Raw genomic sequence first — 27,057 nt, forward strand, 5'->3', positions numbered from 1 at the left:
GAGTACTGGTATAAAAATAGTAAGCTCCGTGTTATAAAATGCATAAATAGAAATGTTTGCAAGAACAATCATACAAAATAGCAAGCCATTAAAATAATTATCTAAAGAAATGATTATTTCTTGAGGTAAAAGACAACTATGGAAATACACACTAATTAACCTGTCTAAAATGAAAAGAGGTAATGTGAAGCTCAAAAACACTCCTGAAGAAAAAATTAGAAATTAATAGTTCATTGTTACAATAGAAGGATGAGTGCTCTTGAAGTATCAAATCCTTTAAATATGAATATTTAGAACATTATGTTAGGAGTAATCTAAACCAATATGAGAAATGAGAAGGAAGTAGAAACACTTTTGAGAAAAACTATTAAATGAATCTAGCAGTTTCTTAGTAAACATCCAGTGTGAGTAGACTGGTGGATATATTCCTCCCCAATTTGCTCTGCTCCCACCACCCAGAAACCAACCCAAACACATAAAAACTAGGAATCTATAAGCAACTCTTGTATCAGCGGAAAATAAATCAGGAGATGAGGGCACCAAGTAGAATTCAAGACTCAATCAATTGTCTTATCCATTGAAGGTACTTTAATTTTGCAGTTATTGATTAATTAAAAAACACAGTTGTTTTCAGCATTTCCTAGCTACAGTAGTGCATAGGAAATTCCACTCTAAACGAAGAAGTAATTAATGAAATAACAACACACCTTAACATTTTACATTGATAGGTTACAGTTTACAAGGTGCTTTCACATACATTATTTCATTTGATTCTTACAACAAGCAGAAAAAACAGTAGGAAAGAATTTTTTTTTTCAGGCTTACAATGAGTATTTTCAGGCCAATGGGCAGTTAACACAAGAATATACCAAGAATGAGACAGCAATACCCATAAGCCACAATATCTTTTTTGGTAGGTTGACAGTTTGATTCAACTGGGTATTCAGCATCGGTGAGTGAGAAAGCAATTAGGACAGACACCAAGGTTCTTATGATATTCCAATAATTTTAAGAACACTGTCAGAGATAAGAAGAAAGATGCCCTAAAATATATCGCCTTATTGAGACTTACTTCAAAGCAATATACGCTTGAAAATATCAGATAGAAAGACAATCTTGTTATCAACTGTAAAAGGAGGAATCTTACAAACTGCCTAATCCAGTTCTTCCATTTTACAGACAAGAGAACTGAGGCTGAGATCATACTGATAGTTTTCCAGCCTGAAATTCAGATGTCTTGACTTTCAGTCTAGGGCTCCTTCTTATACAATGCCATCTCTTAATTATTTACTGAGCATAACATAATATCTTCTGTTTCAAATATGTAATTTTAGGTTAAATACTGATGTATGCTACCTACTTCTTATTCAAGTTTTTATCTTGTTCTTGGCTAAATTGTGGCTGAAACTGGGAATTTTACATGCTTTAAAAATATTCTAATTTAGTTTACTTGATTGGTCAGAAATTGACTCCCTTGACATATTTGCTCATGACAAGCTTGCTCACGGCCTTTAAATAGAGAGTAAAATGGAATGGCTGAATAGCCCTCAAAACCAATGTATATCTAGGGGTCATCTACCTAAGGTAGATTCTACAGCTGGGCACTAGTAATTTCATAGAAAAAAATATTTTTTAGAATTCATAGAAATCTTTTTGATTACTGAAAACTAAATTGTAATAATCAAATTGTCATCCCCATGACTTATTAAAATAATTTTACAATAATATACAACAAAGCTACCATAGAATTTGTAGTTTACATATAGAATACATTGGTCAGCATGTTCTGGGGTCTAAATGAAATACAAGAAAATTAAAATATTTTATACAAATGATGTTTTAAATTTATTAACATGATGATATGCCTTTGTTACATAAAACTTGCTAGAGCAGAGTATTATATTTTTTTCTTGCACGTTTTAAATATAGATGGACCAGTGAAATCAATATCAGCATTTACGTGACATTACCATGCAGAAACACTTGATAACCGAAAGACATATAGATCGGTAGAAAGAACATCTCAGACAGGATTTTTTTATGTCTTCAAAGGTTTTACCAGGGTGTGGTACAGATGAAAAGAAGTGGTGTGAATGACCTACCTGCACCGATAATAAAGCAAATAGAATGATTATATACATTAAGATAAGCTTGATTAAAAATAAATTTTATATGCAGGTAAATTGATCATTAAAATGAACCCAGTTTAACTCTTCTCATGTGTTGTTTTAAGGTAGGTCACTGAAATGCAGAGATAAAATCAGATGGGGAAAATTAAAAGCAAAGAAAAAAATAGCAAAACAACGGGGTTAAGCCATGGATTCTCAACAAACACTGAACTAAATGTGCAAAAGTGCTTGAAATTTCCACCTGACAGCAATGTTGTTAAGTCAGTTGGCAAAAAAAAGTGTAGGAAAAAAACTAACCTCTCAAATACAAACTGTATCTGCATGATCGATCAGACATTCTGTTTACTGAGAGAAAAGAGGTTAGAAATTATGAAATATCTGAAAATATCATACCTCAAAATTAAAATACAATTGTGGCAGTTTTATACACTTTGTTCCCTTTCCTCATTGATGAGGCATGGGATGAAAGCAGAAGTTGCAGCAGTGCCCCTACCCTAGGTTCACAAATATAGTACACCAGAATAATTAGCTGGAAACAACTTCTTTTTAACGGTTACAAAACAAAACAAACATAAACCCTCATTTAAATATGAATACCTCTATATTGTTTCCAATAATCAAGCCATTCTTTGACTTTGCAAAGTATAAGTATTTATCCAAACCAATGTTCTTTTTAGTTTGCTTATTTTCCTTTAAAAAGTTTATGATGAGGACTATTAGAGAAACTTTAAAATTTGTCACTTTCATTAATCATGTTCTATTAAAATACTGGCTAAAATCCTTAAGGAACAGTTAAGGTTTAGAAAACTTAGAACTCTTCTCTAATACCTACAAAAATGCTGGTACCAAGTGAGAGAATCTGGGTGATGATCCATATCATTAGTTTTTCCTGCTGAATGAGACACGTTTGTCACACTACACAGGCTGGTCACTTCATTACTCAAGGAGAGGAGGATATGAAAGGAGGGAAAGGGAACTAGAACCTCTGATCTACAGCCATCCAAATTTCTGGGTCTAGCTGTACTGTATTAGTCTACCAAAATTTATTGCCAAAACAGTGAATTCCAAGACAGTTAGTCTTAATTTGTATAAATTTCCTTGGTGATAAGACAGTCTATCTTCAAAAATTACCAAGAGTTTTGTCAAAACCAAGTCTGAGCTACTCAAAGTAAAAATAATTATTAGAAAGTTTATCTTCAAGCCATTGACCAACAACAATATTGGCAACAACTACTAAAAGCAACACTTATCCTTCCCTTCAAATATCAGGTAGCCATAACACTGCCCATCTGAAACACCAACAAAATAAAATGGAGCACTGTTTAGAGAAAACCAATGAAATTGGAAAAGGAAGAAATGGATGTAGGAGAGGAGAAAGACAACCCAAAGAGAAGTAAGAAAGTGGTCTAGTACTGTGTTATGGCACAGACAATGCTTGCTTAGCGGTGCCTTGTTACATAGGTGGATGCAGAGTGCACACACGGGATGATGGCAATAAAGACCTCACTCAGTCGTTGGAATGAAGGAACTAGGTAACTGCTTCAACAAGGACGGTCTCAGCTCTACCTTATCTCTCAACAGAGTGCAAACACTGAGTGTGAGCTCGGATGTCATCTTGTTCCTCTTTAAAATTCACCAAATTCTTTTGCACATTTTTCTGTTATAGAGACACGGATATCTTCTTCTTCATAGTCATCAAAGTTGCTGGTATCTCCAGAGCCTCTAAACTTTGGTATGAATGGAGCTTCAACCTATAATTGAGAGGGAAAGAAAAATAAGAAAAAGGAAAAAAAATTCCTGAGAGTTTCCAAACACCAAGAAAAATAAATTCCCACTGTTATTACATGGTGAACTCCTTAGATGCCATTAGGTTCCTAAAATGTAATAGTGCTAGAAGAAGCAGCAAGCAGTAGATTAGCTATTAACCTCAACATTTTGATTCAAGGAAGTATGCAGGTCAACAAAATACTTAAGAAATTTCTGGGATAATTAACTGTTGGCATCAAAATCCTGGCTCCTAAGGTTACAAAACTTCAGTATTAATTTTTAGTTCCTTGTTTTTAAGACCTTATCTTTTCCTATCCCTTTTGTAAAAATTCTTTTCTCCTCAAGTTACAGCTAAATCTCAGACTTACTTTTAATTGCTTTCCTTTTTTAATTCCCAAGTTTATTTTGTTTAAAATATCTGGTCATCAAAACTTTCTGAGAGGTTGGAAAGAAATATATCTCTTTTAGAATTAGAGAATTGTTAAACCTTAAACATTTTTCTCCTTTGATCCTAAAAGTAAAATGTCTTCCCACTACTTCGAATATGGTCTTCTATAAAGATTAAATGTGGGTACTGAATACATTTGAGGAAAAGATTTTAAAAACTAAAAAAAAATCATAATCTGCACAGCCTTTATAGAATTTACAAACAATTACAGTTGCTTTATTCTGTTCTCAATACAACACTGTGAGGAAGGAAAGACTGGTGTTCTTACTCCCATTTTACAGATTATAAAAGAGTCGACCAAATTCACATGACTGATAAGCGGCTAAAGCAGGTTTCATATTCATGATTCTCCAGTTCTGGCCCAGAGCTCTCCAAGGGTTTTTAATTTATATCCCTTTCAGTAAAACATTTTCTAGTACACAGAATCAATATATATATAGTTATTTACTTACAAATTATTTAGATGCATGACTATACTATTATAAGATATACACACAAATAAGGTATTGAAAAAGAATAAGGTAAAAATAAGTAGGAATGGGACTTCTAATATTATCTTTTTGTTTGAGAGCTGGTTGCCTTGCGTGCCCTGCTTTGGGGACTGCTGTTTTGCACTACCCAGAAGAATGAGCTAAGCAGACAGTTGCTTCATGTCTAGCCAGCCAGCAATTTAGAATAACAAACCTATTGGGGCAATCACGTGTAGAAAATGATTGTACAGTTTGAGTTGTTCAGGCCACTTCTTTCTTCTGCCTTTTTTTTTCCTTGATCATTTGGAGATGCATCAGAGAATAAAGAAGACAATTAAAACTATTCATATTTACTATGATTTTTGCACTGCTGTGCATAGTTATAATACTTGAGAAGATATTAAAACCAATGGTTAAAATACTCTACTATTTTTATTTGTAAATTGTCCATGGATCCTTACATCTGTTTCATTGATAATCAAGATCTGGCTGTCAATCAGTTTGTCCATTACTACAACCTGTATGTTACAGTGTGCCACTTGTTGGTAGGTTAGCTGTTGACTACCTGGGATAAGTCAAGCCCTTTGAAAAGCACATACACTTTAAATGAGTAGTGGCCGTCCCGTTCTACCCCCTTTTAGGAATAATTATTAAAAATTAAATACATAATATGAATAGATTAGTAAATGACTGCTATTTGGCAGAAGATTTTATTTCTAAATATAAATATGAAAAGATTCAAATACATCATAAATCTTTAGGATACTAATAAAGTTGACAAGCCTCAAGGCAATCTAAAGAATATACCTCAAAATAGCATTAATTAACAATAAATACAACAATAAAGATAATATAAGCAATGATAATTAGAAAGGGAAATGGATGATTTTATTGGAAATATAAATTTCTTAAATTGACTCAAAAAGTAAAAACTTGAAGAGACCAATACCCAAGAATCAGTCTGTTAAAATTTATAAGAAATAGATATAAGATGACTCTATGTTCCTAAATTTTCTGCAGAATAAAAGCCTGGAAACTTTCTAAACTCATTTTATGAATCCCATATAATCCCAACTTCAGAAAAAAAGAAACTATAGATTAATAAAACTTATGACTATAGAAGTAAAAACCCTAAATAAAATTTTGGTAAATAGATTTCAGGCAAATATTAAAATGTTAATACCCCATGATTAAATGGTATTCATTCCAGGAAAGTGAGGATGTCTCCCTCATATAATTCATCAAACTAACAAACATATCAAAAAAGATAAAATACAGTGTATTAGAAATCAACAATGTTTTGTTAATCTGATAAAGAATACCTATCTCAGCCAAATGGCCAACTTTATATTTGGTGGTAAAACATGAAAGGCAACAAACTATAGAAATGATCCCTGAAAGTATATTCTTGGGCATTTCCATTCAAAGCAGGAACAAGACGAGAAAGCTCAAGGGCCCTACTGCATTAAAATATTGTTTTAGACATTCTAATATATATACTAAAACAAAAATGGAAATGAGATGTAAATACTGAAAAGGAACAGACAAAATGATATGCCAATCTCCTGTGATTGTCAATAAAAATCCAAAGGAATCACTGAAAAATGTGGAAATCAATAACAGAATTTAGTAACATGGTCAATTATAATATAAACATAAAAATGATGTTTTGCCCATATCCTACTATAATGGGAAAGCAAACACATTAATAATAGCAACCAAAATATAAATTTAAGAAATAATTTTAAGACATAAATTCCTTCCTATATGGAGGAAGGGGGGTTCTCTAAAACTTTACTGAATGACAGAAGAAATTTAAGTAAATGCAGAAGCAACATGTTCATAATGGTAAATTCTCAAGATTCAGGTTCTCTCCTAATATGCAACTTTACTGTTAATCCCTAAATTCAATAAATCTTTAGAGAGACCAAAAAAAAAAAAAAAAAAAACCACAAACCATTGGCAAGTCTAATCAAAAAAGAAAGAGAAAACATACAGGAGATAAGGATGATTTTCTAGGAAACATAAATTACCTAACTTGACTCTAAAATAATGCATATGGAGCAAAAGAACAGAAAATTTGGAAAGGGTAAACAAGGGTGAAGAAACTGGACCCATCTAATATTAAAATATTTTAAAGCTACATAAAGCAGTGACATATACAGTACAAGAACAGACAAAAAGAACTCTTAAAAAATAAAGGTCAGGGCTTCAAGATGGCTGACTCAGAACTCTCCTCCACAAAGAAGGACCAAAACAGTGAGTAGATAATCACATGTTGAATAAAGCCTCTAAGAGAGAACACTGAAATTGAGCAGGGAAGTGACAGGGAACATCTGAGGCAGAGAAGCAAAAGGAAGTGAAGCAGCTGGCCTAGCTGGGACCAGCTGGCAGCCACAAGAGGTTCTCCAGTACGGGGAAAGGGTAACTGAGAGATCCCCAGTGCTCCACGTTTCCACCACAGACTCTCGCAATCCTAGCCATGTAAGATCCCCACAACCCTCGTGAATTCTGAGACAAGTATAGGGACCTGCCTGGAGTTCACACAATAGCATTGTTCCAGAGAGGGAGTTTGTTCCAGGTCCCATACTCACCCCCAGGACCCAAGAAGCTGAAGCACAGTGCCATTTTGAGAAGCCAACTACCATTAGATAGTATGCATCTCTATACATCTGGAGCCCAACTGACAGTGCCCCATGTCTATCAAAGGGGCTCCAGTGGTACAGTGCTGGCTGGACCCAATGGTGCGGCTGGGTCCCCAGCACTCGAGCCCACACAGTGTCCTATACTCCAAAGAACAAGCAGGGCAACACACTAGGGAAGGCTGTTTCTGGGGCCGGAAGCCAAAGCATACACTCCCCAGAGTCTGAGGGCCTCCTGCCTGGGGCCACTGCCACTGATAGCAATGCCTAGCCCCAACAACAGGACTGCCAGGTACTTGAAGCACCTTCAGTGGACCTGGAAACTGGCCCATCTGGATGCTACTTGGGGGCATGAGGACAGACTCACTCTGCCTACCACCTCTCAAGTATTTTATCCAGGGGCCTAGGAATAGTCCTTCCCTGCCTACCAGAGTCTGTATCTGTGTGCACCAATAGGGGCCTGAGGACAGGCCTGTCCCTTTAAGTGCCACCCCTCCTAGTGCCCTAGCACACCACCTGGGGGGCCTGGGGAGTGCCCCCCTCTGTCTATCACTCTGGGTACACATACATATGATCAGGAAGCATGACAAAAGACTCAGGCTATCAGCCACTGGCATCAAAACATGCTGTCCAGTGGCCCAAAGACTGCCCTGTTCACCACAGCCTGCACCCACAGGTACAACAGAGGAGACTGGGGACAGGCCTTCCCTGCCTGGTGGCACCTCCCACAGTGATTGAGTGCACTGTCTGGAGGCTTGGGGATCCATCCACCCTGCTTGCTGCTTCTGGCATGCACATGCACCATCAGGGGGTTTAACAACAGACCCAAACCACTGACTGCCTGCACTCAAACACATTGTTTGAGGGCCTGGGGATTGCCTCATTTGGCCCAACACAGCCTGTGCCCATGTGCACCATTTACCTGAGTAAATTCCTGCACTGCCTGGCACTGCAACCCCAATGCTCAAGCATGCCATCTGAGGGCCTGGGGATTGCCCTGCCCCACCCACTACTGGCCTGAGGCTGGGCCTGCCCAGTCTGCCACCACTACCACTGCTGGTGCTTACCCACATATGCCACCTGAGGGTTTAGGGCCTGGCTTGCCCAGTCTGTTGCTACTATCACTAGCAGCAGTGTGTACTGCCTGGGAGCCTGAGGGTTGGCCTGCCATCACTATTACAATCGCTTATGCCACACATGCTGCAAAGGAGACTAAGGTCTCATCCATATGCCCAGCTTACCACTGCCACTGCTGGTACCTGAGCAAGCCACATGGAGGCCTAAGAATTGGCCCTTGCAGACCTGCTAAAATTGATGCCAGTGTATGGCCACCAGGGGATCAAAGGCAGGTATGCTTGGCCTGCTGCTACCACCACTGGGGCCTGAGGATCAGGCTGCCTGGTGTCCCTGTCCCCAGCAAAGCCTCACCACAGGCTCCACCAATAATGCAGCCTAAGCCACTGAGGAAATCGCAGACACCCACTGATGCTAATTACAGCTGAAGAAATCATAGAGACTACACTACTGCATGCACCCAGAATAAAAGCTAAACTGCCCAACAAACCAACATGATGATACATCCACAGAAAAAAGTCTTACCCTACAAAAGCCAATCCTAAAAACTGGAGGAAATGACTGTTACACCAGATGTGGAGATGTCAATGTAAGTATACAAGAAACATGAAAAAGCAAAGAAACATGACACCTCCAAAAGAACATAATTCTCCACCAACAGATTCCAACTAAACAAAAAACGATGAAATGTCTGAAAAAGAATTCAAACTAATGATATTAAAGAAGCTCGGTGAGATATAAGATAACACAGACAAACAATACAAAGACATCAGGAAAACAATTCAGGATATGAGTGAGAAATTCAACAAAGAGATAACATAAAAAAGAACCAAACAGGCCGGGCACGGTGGCTCATGCTTGTAATCCCAGCACTTTGGGAGGCCGAGGCGGGTGGATCAGAAGGTCAGGAGATCGAGACCATCCTGGCTAACACGGTGAAACCCTGTCTCTACTAAAAATACAAAAAATTAGCCGGGGCGTGGTGGTGGGCGCCTGTCGTCCCAGCTACTTGGGAGGCTGAGGCAGGAGAATGGCGTGAACCCAGGAGGTGGAGCTTGCAGTGAGTCAAGATCACACCACTGCACTCTAGCCTGGGCGACAGAGCAAGACTCCATTTCAAAAAAAAAAAACAACCAAACAGATCCATCCCAGAACTGAGGAATTCAATGAATGAAATGAAAAGTACAACTGAGAGCTTTGACAATAGACTATATCAGGGAGAAGAATTGAGGACAGGTCTTCTGAAATAATTCAGACAGACATGCCAAAAAAGAATAAAAAATAAAAATGAATGAACAAAGCATACATGACATAGGGGACACCTTAAAGCAACGAAATATTCAAATTTGGGGTTTTCCAGAAGGTAAAGTGATGGGTAATGACATAGAAAAACTCATCTAATTTAATAATAGCTGAAAACTTCCTAGTTCTTTTAAGAGATTTAGAAATCCAGATACAGGAAGCTCAAAGATCAAATAGATATAATCCAAAAAGGTCTTTTCCAAGACACATTGTACTGAAACTGTCAAAAGTCAAAGACAAGACAGAAATCTAAAAACAGCAAGAGAAAAGCATCAAGTCACATATAAAGGAACCTCCATCAGGTTAACGTGGATTTTTCAGGGGAGACCCTGCAGGCCAGGAGAGAATGGGATGATACATTCAAAGCGCTAAAAGAAAAAAAACAAACCCTGCCACCAAGATAAACTACTAGACTAACCAAGAAACCTTTCTTCAAAAATGAAGGAGAAAAAAAGTCTTTCCCAGATAAGCAAAAGCTAAGCGAATTATCACTACTACACCAGCCCTACAGGAAATGCTTAAGGTAGTCCTATATCTGGAAGTGAAACAATGATATTTACCATCATGAAAACAAGAAAGTATAAAAGTCACTGGTAGGGCAGACACATAAATGAGAAAGAGAAAGGACTCAAATATTACCATTACAGAAAACCACCAAACTATAATGATAAACAATTAGAGAGAAAGAAAGGAATGAAGGATATACTAAGCAACCAGAAAACAATTTTTAAATGATAGGAATAAGTCCTCACCTATAAATAATAACTTTAAATGTAAATAAATCAGATATCCACTTAAAAGATATGGACTGTCTGAATATATAAACATAACATGATCTAACTATATGCTGCTTACAAAAAAACTCACTTCACCTGTAAACACACAGATAGACTGAAAGTGAAGAGACAGAAAAAGATTTCATACAAATGGAAAACAAAAACAAGCAGGAGTATCTAAATTTATATCAGATAAAGGAAACTTTCAGTCAAAACAGTAAAATGAGACAAAGAAGGTCATTACATAACAATAAAGGGATCGACTCAGCAAAAGGATATAATAGATATATATGCATCCAATACTAGAGCACACATAGAAAGCAAATATTATTAGATCTAAAGAGAGAGACAGACTCCAATACAATAATAGTTGAGGACTTCAACACTCCATTCTCAGCATTGTACAGATTATCGAGACAGAGAATCAACCAAAAAAATTGGACATAAACTGCACTGTAGACAAAATGTACCTAGGAGACATTTACACAACATTTTATCCAATAGTTGCAGAATACATATTCTTCTAATAAGCACATGGAACATTCTCCAGGATAGACCATTTATGTTAGGCCACAAAACAAGTCTCAACAAATTTTAAAAACTTGAAATCATATCAAGTATTTTCTCAGATCCCGATGGAAAAAACTAGAAATCAGTAACAAGAAGCCCTTTGGAAACTGTACAAATAGATGGAAATGAAACAATATGCTCCTGAATGACTATTGGGCTAATGAAGAAATTAAGAAAGAAATAAAAAAATCTTAAAGCAAAGAAAAATGAAAACACAATATACCAAAACCTATGGAATATAAGAAAAGCAGTGCTAAGGGGAGGTTTATAGCAATAAACACCAAAAAGTATAAAGATTTCAAATAACCTAATAATGTACCTCAAGGAACTAGGAAAGCGAGAACAAACCAAACAAAATTAGTAGAAGGAAAGAAATAATAAAGATCAGAGCACAACTAAATGAAATAGAGAAAAAACATACAAAGGATCATCAAAATGAAAGGTTTTTTTAAAAAAATAACCAAAATTGATAAACTGCTAGCTAGACTAACCAAGAAAAAAAGAGAGAAGACCCAAGCTAACAAAATCAGAAACGAAAAATATGTTACAACTGACACCACAGAAATACAGGAGATCACTGGAGACTATCATGAACAACTACATGCTAACTAACTGGAAAACCTAGAGGAAACAGATAAATTCTTGAACACATACAACCTACAAAGACTGAACCAGATAGACATAGAAAATCTGAACAGATCAATAATGAGGAACAGATTGAATATGTAATAAAAAGATTCCCATCAAACATTAAAGAAAAGCCCAGGGCTGCATGGCTTTACTGCTCAATTCTATCAACCTTATAAAGAAGAACTAGCATCAATTCATCTCAAACTATTCCAAAAAATTAAAGAAGAGAGAATTCTTCCTAACTTATTCTACGAGGCCAGCAGTACTCTGATATAAAACCAGACAAGCACACAACAAAAAAAGAACACTACAGACCAACATCTCTGAGAAATATAGACACAAAAATTTTTAACAAAACACTAGCTAACAAAAATCCAATAACACAACAAATATATAATACAGCATGATCAAGTGGGATTTATCCCAGGGATGCAAGGATGGGTCAATATATGCAAATCAATTAACACAATACATCACTTTAGTAGAATAAACAACAAAAATCATATGATCATCTCAATAGATGCAGAAAAAAGCATTAGATAAAAGCCAACATCCCCTCCTGACAAAAACTCTCAACAAATTAGGAATAGAAGAGGCATTCCTCAACATAATAAAGGTCATATATGACAAACTCACAGCTAACATACTGAATGAGGAAAAGTTGAAAGCCTTTCCTCTAAGAATTGGACCAAGACAAGGATGTCCACTTTCACCACTCCTATTCAACATAGTAATGGAAGTCCTAGCCAGATTAATCAGGGAAGAGAAAGAAATATAAGGCATCTAAATGCAAGGCATCTAAATACAAGGCCCCTCCTTTCAGATGACATAATCTTACATATAGCCTCCACCAGAATATTCTTAGAACTCATAAAAAATTAAGTAAAGGTGCAGAATACAAAATGAACATAAAAAATCAGTGACATTTCCATACACCAATAATGATCTAGCTAAGAAAGAAATCAGTAATATAATTCCATTTATAATAGCTACAAAAAAAAACAACAAAATAAAATACCTAGGAATAAATTTGACCAAGAAGGTGAAAGACCTCTACAAGAAAAACTACAACACACTGATGAAAGTAATTAAAAAGGAGAGAAACAAATGGAAAGATATCCCATGGTCATGGTCATGAATCAGAAAAATAAATATATTAAAATGATCAACTATGCAAAGAAATTTACAGATTCAATGCAATTCCTATCAAAATACCAATGATAGTCTTCACAGAAATAGAAAAAAAAATCCTAAAATTTGTATGGAATCACAAAAGAGCCTGAATAGCCAAAGGAATCCAGAGCAAAAAGAGCAATGCTGGAGGCATCACACTACCTGACTTCAAAATATACTATAAAGCTATAGTAACTAAAACAGCATGGTAGTGGTATAAAAACAGACACAGAGACCCATGGAACAGAATAGAGAACCCATAAATAAATCCACATATTACACCTAACTGATTTTTGACAAAGGCATCAAGAACATACAGTGGGGAAAGGACACTCTCTTCAATACATGGTGCTGGAAAAACTGGATATCCATATGCAGAAGACTGAAACTAGATCCCTCTCTCTCACCATATCCCCAAATCACTCAAAATGAATTAAATACTTAAAAATAAGGCCCCAAACCATAACAATACTAGAAGAAAGCATACGGGAAATGCTCTAGAACATTGGTCTGGTCAAAGATTTTATGGGTGGGGCATGGTGGCTCATGCCTGTAATCCCAGCACTTTGGGAGGCTGAGGTGGGTCAGGAGTTCGAGACCAGCCTGACCAACATGGTGAAAACCTGTCTCTACTAAAAATACAAAAATTAGCTGGGTGTGGTTGTGGGCACCTGTAATCCCAGCTACTCGGGAGGCTGAGGCAGGAGAATCACTTGAACCTAGGAGGTGAGGGTGCAGTGAGCCGAGATTGTACCGTTGCACTCTAGCCTGGGCAACAAGAGTGAAACTCCAACTCAAAAAAAAAAAAAAAAATCTAACAAACAAAAAAGATTTTATGGCTAAGTCCTGAAAAGAACAAGCAACAAAAACAAAAATAGGCACATGGGGCTATATTAAATTAAAAGCTTTTGCAGAGCAAATGAGACATTCAAAAGAGTAAAGAGGCAACCTGTTGAATGGGAGAAAAAAATATTTGCAAACTATTCATCCAAGAAGGGACTAATATCCAGAATATACAAGGAACTCCAATAATTCAATAGCCAAAAATAAATAATCTAATTAAAATGGGTAAAGGATATGTGTACACATTTCTCAAAACCAGACTTACAATGGCCAACAAGTACATGAAAAAACACTCAACACCATTAATAATCAGGGAAATGCAAATCAAAACTACAGTGAGATATCATCGTACCCAGGTGGAATGCCTATTATCAAAAAGGCAAAAAATACCAAGTACTGGAGGGGATGTGGAGAAAAGGGAATTCTTATACACCGTTGGTAAAAATGTAAGTTAGTACAGCCACTATGGAAAACAGTAAAGAGATTTTTCAAAAATCTAAAAATAGAAGTATCATACAATTCAGCAATTCCATTAATCCAAAGGAAATCAGTATATCAAAGCAATACCTGAATCCTCATGTTTATTGCAGCACTATGCATAATAGCAAAGATATGGAATCAACCTAAGTGTCCTTCAACAGATGAATGGGTACAGAAAATGTAATATATATAGGAATACTATTTGGCTGTAAAAAAAGAATGAAATCTTGTCCTTTGTGGCAACATGGATAGAAACAGATCATTCTGTAAAGTGAAATCAGCCAGGCACAGAAAGACAATACCACATGTTCTTACTTACATGTGGAACCTAAAAAAGTTGATCTCTTAGAGGTAACGTATAGAATGACAGCTACCAGAGGCCGAGAAGGATGTGTGTGTGGGGGGGAAGGGATGAAGAGAACTAAGGTACTGAGAACAAACATACAGTTGGACAGAAGGAATAAGTTCTAGCATTTCGTAGCACAGCAGGGTGGTTATATTGTATATTTCACAACAATATATTGTATATTTCAAAGTCACTGGAACAGAAAATTTGAAATGTTCCCAACACAAAGAAACAATAAACGATCAAGGTAGTGGATATGCTAAATACCCAGCTTTGATCACTACACATACTATGCATTTATTAAAATATAACATGTACTTCATGAATACATAAAAATAGTATGCAGCAATAAAAATTTAAAAAGTTCAGAAATAGACAGATGTATATATTAATTTAATATTAGTAAAGGTAGAATTTCAAATAAGAGGCCAAATAAGAATTATTCAATAAATATGGAGGGGACAACTGGTTAATTATTATACAACAACAAAAAATAAGTTAGAGTTCAGAAAGCACTAAAAGAAAATAGAAGTTCAATAGATATGCTTATTGTGGAGTAGGATTTTTTTTCTTCTTTCAGAGACAGGGTCTTGGCTCTGTAGCCCAGGCTGGAGTTCAGTGGCATGATCATGGCTCACTGCAGCCTTGACCTCTTGGGCTTAAGTGATCCTCCTGCCTCAGCCTCCAGTGTAGCTGGGACCAAGTGTATGCTACCACACCTGGCTAATTCTTTTTTATTTTCTGAAGAGATGATGTCTCACTATGTTGCCCATCTAGTCTTGAACTCCTAGCTCAAGTGATCCTCCCACTGTGGCCTCCTAAATTCATGGGATTACAGGTGTGAGCCACTGCACCTGGCCTGTTTTAAAACAATTGTATAATATGGCAGTAAGTCACTCAGATGTAATTATGTAGTACGTAGCAACTGTGATATAAGAGACTGAAGGAAATGGTAAAGTGCAGCGTTGGAGGAGGTAGATCTTAATTGGCTACTGAGATCATAGGACTGAACTGCAGTGATGAAGAGCACAGGAAAAAAAAAGTAAAAAGACATATGTGAAATACTAGGTTCTATTTGGATGGTGGAATTATGATAATTTCAAATTCATTTGCTTAATAAATTACAAGTATTTGCTTAATAAATTATAAGTATATGAAACATATCTCAACCAGAAAGGAAAATGGAGCCTGGGCCAATCTATCTAATCTTTCTCACCAAACTACTCTTCCTTTTGTATTCTCTATCCAAATTCAAATTTTAAGGGTGATAAAACTGATACTTTAGAGAGGTTAAATCATTTGTTCATGATCATACTGCTAATGATTGGTTGATCAGGGATTCAGATCAACGTCTACCTAACCCCACAGTTCATTCTCTTTTTTTGCTGCCTTTTGAGACAGAGTATTCCTACTCCCAAAATGCTCAAAGTATAAAAGTTAAGAAGATGATACACGTAAAATTCATGAAAATCTTGTGAAACAATTTATTGTTTAGTGGTTTGGAGTTTCATTTTAAGAATCATGTCAAAAGGACTTTAAAGGGATAATGTGACCTGGAATTGAGAATCTGAAGAACCTGGGATCAAATATAGGTATTATTTAGCAGCTGCATGATTATGTTTAAATTAATTAACCTCTCTGAGCTGATTTCCACATCAGTAAAATGGAGAAAATGGTATCACTTATTTCACAGGATTATTTTGAAGACTGAAAAGAGAAGTTATAGGGAGTTGCTTTTATTAATTATACAGTATTGCATTGGTGCTAGCAAATTTAGAAAAAACATAAAAAAACCAGTTTTTTATGAGATCTAAATCTATTTTAAAGTGCTATGAATCTTGTTATTGACTATATAACATATCTATTTGCAATAATAATGCTAACAGCCATGATTCATGAACTTAACAGAGAGTTTCTGGATCCCTCTTGTGAGATAGGCTGTATTGCATTCACGTTGTTTTGGTCTGGCTATATTTTCTTTTTGATGCATTTTAAAATTCTTTAATTGTTTTGTTTTTGTAATCTTTATTTATTTATTTTTTTCTTTGAGACAGGGTCTTGTTCTGTCGCCCAGGCTGGAGTGCAGTGGCATAATCACAGCTCACTGTAGCCCCAATCTCCCAGGCTCAAGCGATCCTCCTGCCTCAGTCTCCCAAGTAGCTGGGATTACAGGGATGAGCCATCACACCCAGATAATTTTTGTATTTTTTGTAGGGATGGGGTTTTGCCATGTTGCCCAGGCTGGTCTCAAACTCTTGAGTGAGACTCAAGCAATCCGCCCACCTTGCCTTCCCAAAGTGTTAGGATTTCAGGTGTGAGCCAGGGCACCCAGCTTGTTACTGTAATCATTTGTAAAATATATAAATTAGAAGAACTGTGCTTTTAATACTTAATTAGAGTATTAAATTTTTTTTTTCCTTAAGGAAACTCAATCATGTAGTTGCACAGCATTATTAAAGATGACAAGTCTCTAAAACATTAGAAGTTTTGGTTTTATGAAAAAAAGAAGAAAAAAATTAAATATATTCAAAACGAAAACACTTTATTCATGCAAATTATCTTTAAGCATGTAAGAAGCAAAATGAGAGATAAAGGTAATTCAGTACAGCAAAATCTTTTCTTAAATGTCTCAAATTATTACAAAAGTGAAATGATAACTACTATCAATTAATATACTACTGTTACCACAACTGTTATACTGGCAACTTGTGTAGCAAAAAACAAAACAAAATACTAGTTTCTTTTAAATATGCTACAGTTTAGCTGGGGTTTGTTCTCTATTTTATCATGGTGGTATAATAATGCCAGCGATTAACTTGATCTATACTTATATTCAAGTCTTCAAGTTGCCTGAATTTCTAACACTAAGAATCCCTTTAGCGAGCAAAGAGTCAAACAAAAGACCAAACAAAACAAATCTCAAAAACTCAGGTGCAAAGTTATTCTCAATTTCCACATTTCTCACAGTATAGTACTTTTACATTTATTTATACGACCATCTGACTAATCTCCCTGTCCCCTGGAAGTATAAGCTTCATATGGGCAGGAATAAAGGTTGGCTTTGCTCATCATTGTATTCTCAGCACCTTGCAGAATACCTAACGTACAAGCAGGGACCTGATAACTACTTGGAAAAAATCTTATGTGAATAAATTATTGTTAAAACGAAAAAAGTAGTAACTTCGGATAATTTGCTTTGACCTTCCAAAAATGCAGGAATTAAAACCCCTATTTGTATGAATTATGTTCAAAGTAGCTTTCAAATGGATAAAGGAAAGTTGTATCTCTAAAGAGAGACCAATATGCCACAGGAAGGTGAAAATGAAGACTAAAAAGGGATGAAACTAGCAATTTAATGTTATTATATATCTGGCACATGCCAATTCTGGATGGGCAACTACATTTATTTATATATATTCCTAATGTGGCTTCACATCAGTTTTGAAAACCCTTAGGACATTGTCTAATATATAATTTCCACAGTTTTGTGAAGCGTAACAAGCATAGGTAGGACAAATTTAACAAAGGAAGCATTTCAGGTTGATGGTCAAAATAGCATATATGCTTTCTTTTTAAGCTAGGTAAGGCCAGGTGTGGTGACTCATGCCTGTAATCCCAGCTCTTTGGGAGGCCGAGGTGGGCAGATCACTTGAGGTCAGGAGTTCAAGACCAGCCTAGCCAACATAGCGAAACCCTGTCTCTACTAAAAATACAAAAAAATCAGCCAGGTGTGATGGCATGCACCCGTAGTCCCAGCTACTCGAGAGGCGGAAGCAGGAGAATCACTTGAACTGAGGTGGCGGATGTTGCAGTGAGCCGAGATTGTGCCACTGCACTCCAGCGTGGACTACAGAGTGAGACTCCACCTCAAAAAAAAAAAAAAAAAATTTCTAGAGGGAAACTCATTTTTAAGTTACGGGCTGTAAAGTACTTTAGATCCTGCACAAGATTAATTCAAAAGGTAAAAAAATTAAAACTATGTGTTAAGTTGAAAATATCTCCACCACATATAATTTAAACACCAACTTTAAAAAAGCTTTTAAATTAAAAAAGAAAGTCTCACCTTCCTCTGGTAAATAGCAATCCAATCTGTCGTGGCAAACCACTTGTGAGTTTTTATATCACTGACACCATTCTTTAGATTTCCAAATCTCTTGGTCAAATCCACCTGCAGCAGGTTCCGTAGAAGGTCCTTGAGATCTGAACTGAAGTGGGATGGGAATCGGACCTACACAAACACACCATTTGGTAAAACACACATTCTAAGACTCATGATATTTCTGTTTTGATTTCATAAAGTTTTTTTTAAGGCAACAAGCCATTATATAAACAAAAATATGGAGCGATGACCTTCACATACTTTTAACTACATGTTACAGTCCCCACAGTAGCCATAAAGAAGAGACTTACTTGGGTGAATGAACTAAACCTGTTCTCTTAGGGCCTTGCTTCGGTTATGATGTCTTTAAGAACATGGAACAGTCTCCAGAAAAATGTGCACACCTACAGAACTTTTGCAAAATATCAGAAAGTTCACCTATCTTTAAGAGCAATCTCTTTGGATCATATATTACAAACCTGTGTCTCAAAGATATACAAATTTAACTTTGTAATATAAATAGAAGAACCAGCATATGAAGGAAATCAGTATGTACATTTTGAAAAGAGATCTATCAAAAAGGAAGTCTAAAAATGGTTGTAAAAACCCACACTGCCTTTCACAGTATAGGAAAACATTTTTCATTTATCAGAAGTTGGCTTTTAAAAATAATTCTCCTATTATGCAACAGTATAAAAATGATTTAGACTGGTTTAAAAGCATTTTTCTACCTACTAAATTGTGAAGACTTCACAATTACTAGACTGGCCTCTGACCTTAAAAACAAATGGAAACCCCCAAATAAGTGAAGATTTTTGGCAATCGATAAGGTTAAAGTAACATTTATAGGAGACCTAAGTCTATTTTTCATTTTGTTTTGTTTAAACACATTCTTCTCCTCTATACCAACCTAACTTCTGGTTCTTACTGTTTCATTGATATGGGTACCTAAAAAATTAAAATGGGTACCACCAAAGGATGAAGGAATAGCTGCATCTATGCCTCCTTATTCTTTTTTGTCATCACTACCACCTCTCCACTATCCTTTCCAACTTGTGTTCAATCCCTTCCATTACCCTCTTCTCTGTCATACATACATATGTATGCACACATGTATGTGTATACATATCTGGATTATTACAGCTTCAACTACAAATTGATCATAGCACTTTGTAGAAAACACTTTAAAGGGTTAAGAGACCCATCCCCGAACTCTCTGCATTCTTATTTTGTTTCTCTACAAGTGCTACCACTACAAGTACTACCACCACTTCATAACTTACATAGTGCATCATTACATTACCTCAGTTGCTCTTTATAATTTATTTATTCAACTATGCTATAGTATTTGTGCATATTTCTGTCTCCCCCAGGCTCTGAGCTTCTGAGGGAAGGTATTGTGCCATTTTTATTCTCAGTATTTATTAGACTATTTCAAATACTGTAGTTCATCCATTATACAATTATTTATTGAGTACCTACTATATGCCAGGCACTATTCTTGGTGCTGGATATATAGCAGTGAGCAAAACCAGGCAAGTCTCTGATTTCATGGAACTTACATTCCAGTCGGATAGGACAAATTCAGTGAATATGGTATTAACTCCATTTTAAAGATGGAGAAACTAAGATTCAGCAATGTTACTTCCCCAGTTATCAGGCCATAAAGTGGCAGAGTTGGGACTAGAAATCTAGTCATGATTTGTAGCTTCATGAATTTTGCTCTTTATTACACTGTCTTCAAATATATAGACTCCTTAATTTATATTCTGACTTTCTAAAAGCTCAACATACTTGACATACATTCTCATGTTCTCAAAGTAGAAGTTAAGTCATCAGCATGCAAAGATAGGTTTTACAGTAAAGTTAAATTCATAACCATAGCTTTTGACTGCCACTTTTGTGCTAGTCTATAAGTAAATTTTCTCAAAATCTGGTCCTAGGACCCATGCACATCAGAATAAACTGGGAGATAAAAGGATAAAAATGTAGATTCCTGTGGCTTGCCTCTGATGATGGGGGCATTGGGCCCGAAAATCTGAGCTTTTATCTCCAAGGGATTCATATGTACATAAAAGCTTGAAAAGCACTATTCTCAACTCTGTTCACTACTTTATGCAGAGGTTTTATTTTCTATGCTAGTAAAAGATCGTAACATTTTAAATGTAAATAATACAGTACAGTAAATTGAAATCATTATCATACCAGAGGAAAACTAATATTGTATCAACAACTAAAGACTATTTAAAGGGTTAATAGTTAATAAATGACCAGGATTTAGGCTCAACTCATATAAATTAGCAACTCAAAATCTCATTTTTGCAAGGCCCTTTATTATCCTAGATTATGAGCAGTTTTATGTTCTAAAACAATAAGATACGTGAACTTCTACGTTCTCTAGTTTTATTCTTGACACAGTGGTTTACTAGAAGCTAGGCATTATGCTAAACACTTTATGTACTGGCTCAGAAAATCCAAAACACAGGTATGATTATTATCCAAATTTATAGGTAGGGGTGAAGCAATTGAGACCTACAGAAATTATTTTGCCTAAGATTACAGAGCTATTTATTACTATTTATTACAGAGCTAATAAATAGTAAAGGTGTAATTCCAAACTGGGTACACTGACTTCAGGGTACTTGTTTTTAATTATCTATTCTCCTTCCATGATTCAATAACCTAAAAATAGTCATTATCAGGAACCTTCTAAAAGACCAAAATTTTCATCTTAAAAATATTTTGCTGCACATTTCCTCATTTACCTAGATGAAGTAATAACTAGAGAATAAGGGGTTTTCAAAAGGCACACTGTCTACTTTAAAAATAACATGACATTTTTCCAGTGGGTATGTTAGCTCAGATTTTTCCAGTGATAAATCTAAACTTTATTTAGATTCCAAAGAAATAATTTATTTGAAGTACATCTATATTTGTTTAGGATTAAATTTGTGTGAACTGTTCCATGGTAATGTACCAGTTATCTCTTTCATTATGTTCAGACAGCAGACAGTAATGTACTACATATAAATTATCTTTGGAATTCAGGTAATATGCAGTGGAATGCATGAAAAATAAGATCATCTAAATAATGTAATTATTTATTTTGGAATGCAAATAAAGTGATGGTCTTGACTGTGCGTGTGTGTGTGTGTGTGACAGTGATTCTCAAATGGGGAGTGGTGGTGGGTTGTGACAGCAGATATCAGAACAATTTGGGAACCTTTTCAAATCATAGACATATCCTCCTCACCTCCATATCACCCCCTCTTCCCCAGAGATTCTCATAGGTAGCCCACACTCTCTTAGTGGTCCATGTTAATAATGGGAATCCGTCACATATTTAAAGTATTTTGGGGGAGAAATAATGAAAGTCATTGTGAAAGTATTTTTTCCAATGATTATTCTGAAATTTAACCTGAAATGTAATTTCCTTGTTGACTGAACTTTTCAAAGAGCCATGTTGATTTATCAAACTGGAATTAGTGAAAAACAGAAAATAACTTCAACAAAATTGTTTTAAATGTACAAACTTTATTTGTAATATATCAACCTGGAGACACTGAAGATTTCTATGATGGGAAGAGTGACTATCTAATTTTTCCTTTAAAACTACATCAGAAGGGTATTACTTTTATCATTATTATCAATTATAATTACTACAGAAAGTGAAATCAGAATCTTCTAATATTGGAGCTAGAGGGAGCTTAGTTTAATTGAGTCTAAACTCTCATTTTAAAGATAAGGAATCTGAGCTCCTGTGAGGCTACCAACTCCGTTAGTAGAATTATTGGGAAAATAACTTAATCTTCCTGACATATACCTATGAGCTTTCTGCCAGTCCAAGATAGGCAAATAATGTGAAAGTAAATGTAAAGAGCCAGATATTGAAAAGAGAAAGACAGTCTAAAATAATTAAGCCAGTAGGTCTGAGAGATAAGGTTATGGGAAACTGGCATCATTTAACATGGAAGAGGTGTTTGTACAACATAAAAGAGGTGTTTGTGATATATACACTTCCCAAGGTGTTTTCTTTAATATTTTCTCTTCAATATTATTTATTGTTTGGGATTGTTTTCCAACCATTAGAGACCATATTACTTCTGATTTTTCTAATTATATTTTCTTGAGAATAAATCTAATTCCCCAGTGAGGTACAGATACACAAAACAAGCTCTCAACACATGGTGTTTATCAGAATCACTTGTGATACTTAAAAAAAAGTTTTGAATCCACAGAAGACCTCTTGAGTCAGTATCTCTCAGGAGAGATACCAAAGATAGAGTACACTTCATGAAAGCTTCATGAAGGCAGAGACCACAACTGACTTGCTGTATCCAGCATGTAGAACTGGTCTGGCACATACTATGAGCTTCATAAATATTTAATGAATGCATGAATTGAAATTCGACAAATATTGATTGAACCTCTACTATGTGTTATGCTTGAATTAAGCAAGTACTATGTGCTTACTAATATATCTCAGGAATTTGTGCTTGGATTATATAAGTAAACAAAATAAGATGAAGATTTCTGCCTTCATGGAGTTTACATTCTAGTGAGGAAGACAATTAAAACTTAGCAACCGAGTGATCCTTTAACAATGTTATCCTATCTTTTTCATGAAACTTTGCATCGTAAGGTCTTTGACTTTTACTCTGAAGAAAATGGGGAATCCTTGCAAGGCTTTGAAAAGAATAATAGGATATGATTTAACATTTTTAAGGAACTATTCTAGTGACTCACTTAAGAGTGACAGCAGTGGATGTGGTAAGAAGTGGCTGAATTCTGTAAATTCTAAAGACAAAGCAAAAATGGTTTCCCTGTGCATTAGATATGAAGTGAGGACTCCAAGGTGTCTTGGCCTGACCAACTGAAAGGGTAGAGTTGCCATCAGTTTAGATGGGGAAGGCTTCGTGGAGGCGGGTGGGTGGAGTGTAGGAAAGGACAAAACCTTGTCAGTTTTAGACAGGTTGAATTTGAGGTATCTATTAGATATCCAAGTGAAGATTTCAAGTTAGAAACTAGATACAAGAGTATGGAATTTGGGAATCAGGTATGGACTGGAAAAATGAGTTTGGGAATTGTCCTGAGCATTTAAGTCATGAGACTGGATGAAACTACCCATTGAGGAAGTGCATAGAAAAAAGAGAAAGGGATCAAGCCAAGGAGATTGAGAGGGAATGATTAGTGATACAAAGTCACTGAAGCCAAGTGAAGGAATAACAAATGAATCACTGAACTAGATTCTTCTATTTCTTGCTTTCCCACAAACTACCTTTTGTCTTTGGGTAATTCTGAGTTTTGATTCACCTACATATAGGACTAGAGAGTTAAACGAAATAAAAGTGAACATCCTTGCCACTTAAAAAATTCTACCAAGCTATTTCTTTAGTAGAAAGAATTCCTGGGTTCCAATCCCAACTCCACTTACATACATGCTCCGCAATCTAGGGAAAATTTTTCTGAGTCTCCGTTTCCTCATTTATAAAACAATGAGAGTATATCTCATCTGGCAGGTATGAAAAGAAATTATGTAACTTATATGAAACTGCCTTGTATTATGCCTAGTATTTTGTAGACATTAATTCAACACAGTTTTTATTTTTTAAGCCTTCCCATTAGAATACTATTTTAATGATCTGAAACTGAATTAAAGAAAGAACTTGGAAGACAGCCATATAATTGTTATTTTTACAGATGCGCCAAGACAGTCTGTGCTAGAAAAGTCATTGGGAAAGTATAGGAAGTTCCTCCTTTCTTCTTGCCTCAGGCTCCACCTGTTAATTTATAGAACAAACACTTTCATCTTTTCTTAAGGTCCTAAGTTTGATAAAGTGAGGGAGAAAATGTCTTACTATAAATTTGCTTTATAAAGACACCATTGTCAGTATGGCTGATATCCTAAACTACTGTCAAATTACATTATGTAATATGTTAAACGAACTATAAAATTCACTCTGAATTGAGCAAACTCAACAGAATATTTTTTCTGCTTTCAGCACTGATTATAAAGTCTTGTACATTTGAGTTTTAGGAATAACTATTATTTTCTAAAAGTTCAAGATGAAGCTACAACCAAAAAGTAAATCCATTCATGTTGTTCATGGTATCCACACTGAGTGCTTTAAACTCACTATCTAGTTTACTGACTTTTTTTCTTTTAGAAATAAAATAAGGCCGAGTGGGTGCTGTGGCTCATGCCTGTAATCCCAGTAATTTGAGAGGCCAAGACAGGTGGATCACTTGAGGTCAGGATTTCAAAACTAGCCTGGCCAACATGGTGAAACCCTGTCCCTACTAAAAACACAAAAATTAGCTGGGCGTGGTGGCACATGCCTGTAGTCCCAGCTACTCAGGAGGCTGAGGCAGGAGAATTACTTGAACCCAGGAGGCAGAGGCTGCAGCGGGCCAAGATTGTGCAACTGTACTTCAGCCTGGGCAACAGAGCAAGATTCCGTCTCAAAAAAAAAAAATAAATAAATAAAAATAACAAGAAGAAAATGAAATAAAATAAGGCCAAATCAAATTTGTTTACACTAAGCTTAATCACAGAAATTACAAAGTTGATATTCGAAAGAAGGGAAAAATCTTACTGCTATTCTGCAATTATTGGCAGGAGAAATGATCATTTAACTAGTAACATTATCTTTTCTGAATCAGGATAAAATTATTAGGCTTACATGACTCAAAAGAGTTTGTATACAGCCAAGAAGCAATAATCTATTAACTACTGGCTATGAGCATGTTGAGATAAATTTTAACAAATTATTTATAAATTAGGTACAGTAAGTTCTCAAAATATCTGCAATCCCAGTAAAGAACTGATTGATCAAAAATGAACATACACATTAGACAATCTTTCAACAGGCATAATAACTTTTCATACACTAGGCATGTTATAGATATGGTGCCGAGTTCCACACTACCTCATAAGACCTGGGCATCTTTAATCAGCCCGGATTCTATATGTGAAAACAAAGAGCTAAGACACTAAAAATATTTATAAATATTGGTACTGCATCTGTGGGCTCTCTAATCTGTTCCCTTACCTATGCAGAAACAGTGGTAGATATAATGAGTCTACAAGGTTGCAGAGGATTATGATCCACCCCATTCTCCTTCCCCCTGCTCTCACATAAGAAGCCAGTTTTGCAATTATTTGCTCACAGGACCACAAGAGCTGTCACAAAGAAGGTATTAATAAGAATTTTAAATAACCACAGTGAAGTGTTTAAAACTGGCCCTGGGTTTTATGAAAAGAGTAAAACTGCTTTTGTGTTTTATGAAAATGATTTCTGAATCTTCTAAGTCTCTTTAACTATGGCCATAGCAAAATAAATAGTAAATGACATTGTAATTTCCCCAAAAGCATTAACAATAGTATCTTAGAAAAAGTATAGTGGAATATCTGCATATGTGTATGTTATTTAGGAAACCGAATGTATGTAGAAAAGAGTTAACATAACAGGCCTGAGACTGCTACCCTTAGAAAGAACTGCTTACAAGTTTGGCCCTTGAGAGATGTCTGGCAACTTGAATAGTACCAGTGCCCTTATATCAACATGAAACTTTCCCTAAAGGATTAGAGTGGATCACTGTGCCTAGACTGTTGGTACAAACAACATAGTTTATTCTGAACATCTACTTTTGTTCTGGGAGGCTGGGATTTTGGCATGTGCTAGGCAGAGGGTGCATATGTGACCAACCCCCAATGAAAACCTTGGGCATTGAGTATTTAATGAGTATTGCTGGTAGATAAAATTTCACGCTTGTCACAGCTTGTTGCTGAAGGAATTATGTGCATCCCTTGTGAATGCCCTGGGAGAGGACTCTTGAAAACTTGTGCCTGGTGTCTTCTGGCCTTTTGCTATCTTCACTTTGTACCCTTTTGTTGTAATAAATCTTAGCCTCAAGTACCACTGTATGCTGAATCTTGTTGAGTCCTCCTGGTGAATCATCAAACCTGGAGATAGTCTTGCGGACTCCTGAGACAGAAAGGAATAGCAATTGGGCTGATAATCAATTACCCTTCATGTAAATATTGAATTTCCCTTCAGGAAAAATTAACCAACTCTTTGATCATTCAGTATATACTTATGTTTATACTTCTCTATTTTGCATAATGTCTCCTTATATATTGTTACTCATTAGGAGTGGAACAATATTTACATTAGATATGTTGAAGCTAAGAATTTTTTTTAAATTACATAAGCCAAGGGCTCTAAAGTTATGGTTTCCATAGTAACTGTTACTTGAGTACCTTATTTGCAAGTATAATTTTTGACTGCAATATAAACTTTCTATA

At 35.7% G+C, this 27,057-nt stretch overlaps 1 protein-coding gene and 1 pseudogene across 7 annotated transcripts in view; both read right to left on the bottom strand.

Moving 5' to 3' along the window:
• Positions 1 to 565: 565 nt before the first annotated feature.
• The window catches only part of PRKACB (protein kinase cAMP-activated catalytic subunit beta), a 157,295-nt gene continuing 130,803 nt past the window's right edge, over positions 566 to 27,057 (bottom strand). For all 7 annotated transcript variants that reach the window (XM_054484978.2, XM_063653621.1, XM_054484948.2 and 4 more), the window contains 2 exons: positions 18,714 to 18,878; positions 566 to 3,880 (listed from right to left, as the gene is read on the bottom strand). In XM_054484978.2, the coding sequence (XP_054340953.1) occupies positions 3,755 to 3,880; positions 18,714 to 18,878 (291 nt within the window). In that variant the 3' untranslated portion in view covers positions 566 to 3,754. The remainder of the gene's footprint in view (positions 3,881 to 18,713; positions 18,879 to 27,057) is intronic.
• LOC129022868 (small nucleolar RNA U3) lies at positions 6,145 to 6,224 on the bottom strand (annotated as a pseudogene).

Source organism: Pongo pygmaeus, chromosome 1 (assembly GCF_028885625.2).
Source record: "Pongo pygmaeus isolate AG05252 chromosome 1, NHGRI_mPonPyg2-v2.0_pri, whole genome shotgun sequence".
NCBI lineage: Eukaryota > Metazoa > Chordata > Mammalia > Primates > Hominidae > Pongo > Pongo pygmaeus.